This window comes from Montipora foliosa, chromosome 5 (genome assembly GCF_036669935.1).
Source record: "Montipora foliosa isolate CH-2021 chromosome 5, ASM3666993v2, whole genome shotgun sequence".
Lineage (NCBI taxonomy): Eukaryota > Metazoa > Cnidaria > Anthozoa > Scleractinia > Acroporidae > Montipora > Montipora foliosa.
The window spans coordinates 3,655,327-3,660,326 of NC_090873.1; the positions used below are offsets into that span (position 1 = coordinate 3,655,327).

General features: G+C 39.8%; 1 protein-coding gene across 4 annotated transcripts in view; it reads right to left on the reverse strand.

Annotated features, from left to right (window-relative positions):
- Window positions 1-5,000, reverse strand: part of LOC138003402 (polyadenylate-binding protein 1-like) — a 22,030-nt gene that overhangs the window by 9,703 nt on the left and 7,327 nt on the right. For all 4 annotated transcript variants that reach the window (XM_068849451.1, XM_068849450.1, XM_068849453.1 and 1 more), the window contains exons 3-4: window positions 3,770-4,004; window positions 1,163-1,427 (exon numbers count right to left, since the gene is read on the reverse strand). In XM_068849451.1, coding sequence (XP_068705552.1) covers window positions 1,163-1,427; window positions 3,770-4,004 — 500 coding nt within the window. The remainder of the gene's footprint in view (window positions 1-1,162; window positions 1,428-3,769; window positions 4,005-5,000) is intronic.

A 5,000-nucleotide genomic window follows, 5' to 3' on the forward strand; every position in this document is an offset into this window, starting at 1 on the left:
TTTGTCTCCATTGCAAAACGAGCAGAGACGTTATTAGGGCGGTTATGCAAAACCCGAACGCTCTCACGACAAAACCTAAAAACTTTGAGAACACGTGAACAAAACATGCTGGTATGCCGTCAAAAACGTTGTCAATTTCACAACAGAACCGCCAACGTTTCATTGGTCAAAAGTGATACATAACCGGACAAACCATTAACGTTTGAAAAGTAAAACTTCGATCGCGCAAAATTTGTCACGCTTCAAGGATGGACGCAAATGGTAGTAATCTAAGTTAAAATGTCTTACAGCATAACCTAATTAATTAATTTAATATTAAAATGATTAATTACACCTTTTGCTGTTCATTTATGCAAAATATACATTCATTTGCGTCAACAGTTGAAACTACTATACGGCAAATATACGTTCATTAGCACTTCCACGAACTTCATTAACGCCAACGAACTTTCAATAACGCTATTTGCATGTGTATTAACATTCAATAGCATCAACGGATGAACAATTGCACCTTTGGACAATCAAAGATAACAAATATACTTTCAATCTCGCGCAATGCTTAATCATCAACACCAATATAAAATCAATTGCATAGTATGACAATCAATGGCGTATTAGAAACATACAATAATGCAATTTGCATGGAGACGCACAATCAATTGCACCTTTATACAATCGTTTATTTGAAATGGTCAACCATTAACGTGATCTGACAAACGTTGGTATTTTTCGAATAAACAATAGGAAGAAAAAAACATTCATTAGTGTCATTCATCATAATTACGTGTATTTTAAAATACTGCTGTTAAGATGGAGTGTGACCGTCTAAACCTGAGTGAAAACCGCTTTTTAAAGAAAAGATCTGATAAATAAGTTTTATCTATCTACAGCATAACTTTATGTGAATTGAAAAAGCGTTCTGTGTCTTCACCGAGATATTCTCATAAAAATACCTTTTATCAATGTAACTGAAAACAATTCACTTTGAATAGCTAATAAGGACTGTCTGCCTAACAAAACTCTTGAGAGTTGACATAGGATTTTTACCTCAGAGCCCTTCAAATGACTCTTTTAATCTGAATGACAGGGACTGATTTCTTGCTAAAGTGACAAATGAAACTTTTAACAACCAATCAAATTTGCTTAAGGACTTTGAATTTACTTTTAGAGTTGCCTCTATTATCCATCATGACTTTTGCACTGGTGATGGTACCATATGCACTGAACTCCTCTCGCAAACGGGCATCATCAATGGTATCATCCAAGTTCTTGACATACAAGTTTACACCTTGGTAACGATTGATGCGCTCAATCTTTTTCTTCTCGAACTGGGACTTGAGATCCATCTGTCTTTCAGCCTTCTTTTGAGCCCTGGCGGCATACAACTTTTGGCCATTCCACTCCTTGCCACACAGCTCATCCACTGCCTCTAGAGAAAAAATAAATTTCCTATTAAAAGCTGATCATCCTCACGGTCACCACTGTCATCATCTCATGTCTCCTAAGGCCATGCCACTCTCAATGGCCTGCAAGATCATACCCTTTCTAATCCTTCTATCACCTACAAGATAGAGGCTTACTAAAAGTAACTGTAATTAACAACCTTAACCCTTTGACGCCAAACCGGCCTAAACCGGCCAGACTTAGTATTTTACTCTGTTTAACGCCAGACGATTTTACTCATCAATGGGGAACCTCTGGGAGTCAATCGGTTAATATACGATTCCCCTTCAGCTTAAATTGTTACCTTAATTTCCATGCCAACAGAGTGTACTTGTTTAGGGCAGATTATCACTCGTCGAAATTTTCTACCTCTGCTATGTTTTGCATGTTCTACAGCATTGCTCATGTATGTTGAATAGCATGTCCATTCTCTCATTCAGATAAAATCTCAATTTAATGTTGGTTATTCCCACAGCTCCAGTACTAAAATAACTATAATTATTGCGTTCCACAGAGGAGAACACATACTATTTATGTCATTTTCCAAGATCTCTCGTGTTGTTTTTAGGTGACATTGTTTTCGATGCCAGTTGATTCCAAGGTTTTTGATGGACTGGCTGGCTGGCTGGAATTTTGCCTTGATTTCATGGGGTAAATCGGTTTAACAGCGGAGGGGTTGGTGCAGTGGTAAGATCTCTGCCTTCCAACCCTAAGGTCCCGGGTTCCATTCCCGGTTCTGCTGAGACTGGAATATTTGGCGACCTTCTTTCCCGCTAAAGTTCACTCAGCTTTCCATCCTTCCGAGGTCAGTAAAATGAGTACCAGCATGCATGGACTGCTTAGAAGCGGCTGCAATTTGCGCCTATATATGCTTCCAGTCCGCTGGGGGTAAATTGATCATTGTAAAGCGCCTTTGAGACGTTGTGATAAGGGTGCTATATAAATGCACCACTTTACTTTTTTACTTTTAGCCACAGTGAACACAGGTACCTTGTCATGCGAAAAGCCCTGGTTCTATGTGTGTGTTCCGGTGTCTTTTTTCTTCTCTGTTTTAATTTTTTAATTTCGCCAAGGTGAGGGAATTTGTGTCGATTTGTTCAAAGTATCTCCAGCCAATATGATTGATAATACGTTTACATCAGGAAGCTGTGTACGGGTGTGTTTTCCAGGAAATAGACGTTGCAATTCGCACTGCCAACAAGGTCAAGGTCGGACTTGTGATGTGTCAACCTATTAGTAAAGTTAACTGATTTTCACAGGAGCACGTAAAGAAGTGCGAGACACGACAGACATTTTCCATTCGCTCATCACTGTTGACAATATTAATGCTGACTATTTCAAGTTGCTCAGCTATGAATTTCTAAAATACAAGTTTCTTACCAAATACCACCCCACTAGCAGAGCCTTTCTTTTGCTTGCTCGATTTTGGCGTTCTCGAGAAAGGCTCTGTATGAATCGAGTAAGATCTTTATTGAATATGCGTTGCATGTTGCCAGGATACAGTCTCAAACCCAAGCCTAATATGCCAGATCTCGCCGCCATCTTGGTTTTTCATGGTACAGCGGGCTCAATTATAACCATTGGTTTTGTCACTGAAGGTACGCTCGCACTGGAATAACCGGTTTGACGAGAGAAAACAAGATTGACTAGTCCAGAAGTTCGGACTGCAGCGGCTTCAAAGAGTTGACGTGATTCGGGCAGAGCCTACTTTTCTCCTCCTCAGTAAAGAAAAGGACAAAAGGAGGCTCTGCTCGCAGGGTGACCAAATACAAAAACACCAGGAAAAATAAAATATGAGTTTCTTACCAAATACACAAAATCAAAACACACGAACAATGCACATAGCTGGGTTGCCTTTGGGTCGAAATGCACTCCCGTTTTGTCGATTTCCCAAAAAAGATTTGTCTCCTAAGGCAATGAATTGTTGGGATTCCATTAAATGACTTCCAATTGAAAAAAGGCATTACGACGCATATGGCACCTTGCTATAAAGACCAAGTGCCTTTGTCAGAGCATGTTTCTTTCCCTACCCTTCTGCTTTCCTTCCAAAGCGACTTTCAAATACACTTTAATGATCCAAGATTGCTACTAGTTTATTTATTAGTTGAAGCAGACTATAACCATTTCAATTCTAAAATTCTGATGAAAAAGTTAAGATAGGATTGACATCAGGACCTCTGGCATCAACATTCACACCACCTAAATAAGCTTCATCTCTCCAATAATCATAAGGTATGGTTAGTCACATGGCTGGAGCCTTTCCCAGTTTCATGAAGTACCTGAGAGCAGTTAAAGACCAATGAGTTTAATTTTAACTACAACCTACCTGTTGAGCCTCTTCAGGCGATTCATAGGAGACAAAACCAAACCCTTTTGAACGCCCAGTATCATCAACTACCACCTTCGGACTCAAAACCTTTCCAAACTTGTCAGCCAGTTCTTTGAATCTTTCGTCATCCATGTCTTCTCCAAAGTTCTTGACATAAACATTACTGAACTTTTTGGGTAGGTTCCCAAGCTTCTCCAGCCGTTCTCTACGGGACATCCATTTGGAAGCAAACCTACACACAAGAAAATTTTCATGTAGAAAGTTAACGATATTATTCCTACACGACATAGCCAACTGGTTGTGTCCTGTCACTCTGGGTTTACAGTGATTAAATTGAAGTGCTTTAGAACTAATTTGATAGCTATAAAATTATGCAATTCCAGTGTAAAACTAATTTATATTTTTACATTTTTACAAGGATCGCCAATTTCACCAAAGACCACCACACCCTTATTACAGCCATGTGACCTTCACAAAGTATTGGGGTATGCTAATCTCGCAAACAGAGGGGAAAAGATTTACCCTTGGAATAGATGCTACGAACTTTGATGGAAAACATTTACAGAGTAATTTTAACCACTCCAAGAAAATTCCAAATGTTTACACAATAGCACATGACAATGCTGAAATGCTGTGAATATGTTTTATTGCTGCCAAGGCAACGATAGCCATATTCTAATTGTGTTCAATTGAGATGTGCAGATTTGTGGTCAGGATGCCTGGGTTATGCCCACAGTATCAAGTATCATGTTTGAGGCAGTGCGGACCAGTGATCAGGGCACTTGCCTTGAGATCCGGGGATCTCGGGTTCAAGACACGTTCTGATCGACCACTGGTTGAACTTGTTTCTGGTAGTCCATGGTTGAACTTCTCAGCTGCATTTGTAAATAGCCAACTATTGTAGCTTGCCTCCAGCCAGTTGGTGTTCTTTACAGTTGTTGTTCAATGTTCTGTTTTATCGTGATTGCGTTTCATTGGCCCTGAAAAGCCCCTACGGCGAGAGATCATTAAGTATGTATTGTATTGTAAGGGCAGGGTTGTTGCGCATGACATGAGATCAAAGAAACGATCGGTAAGTTGATTGTTTTTATTTTCTGCTTCAATTGCTATGTTGAATATTATTAACAATTAGACCCTTTGCCCGCAAGGGCTGCGGGTCAATAGCCCATGAGGCGAAGCCGAATGGGCTATTAACCTGTGGCCCTTGAGGGCGAAGGGTCTAATTGTT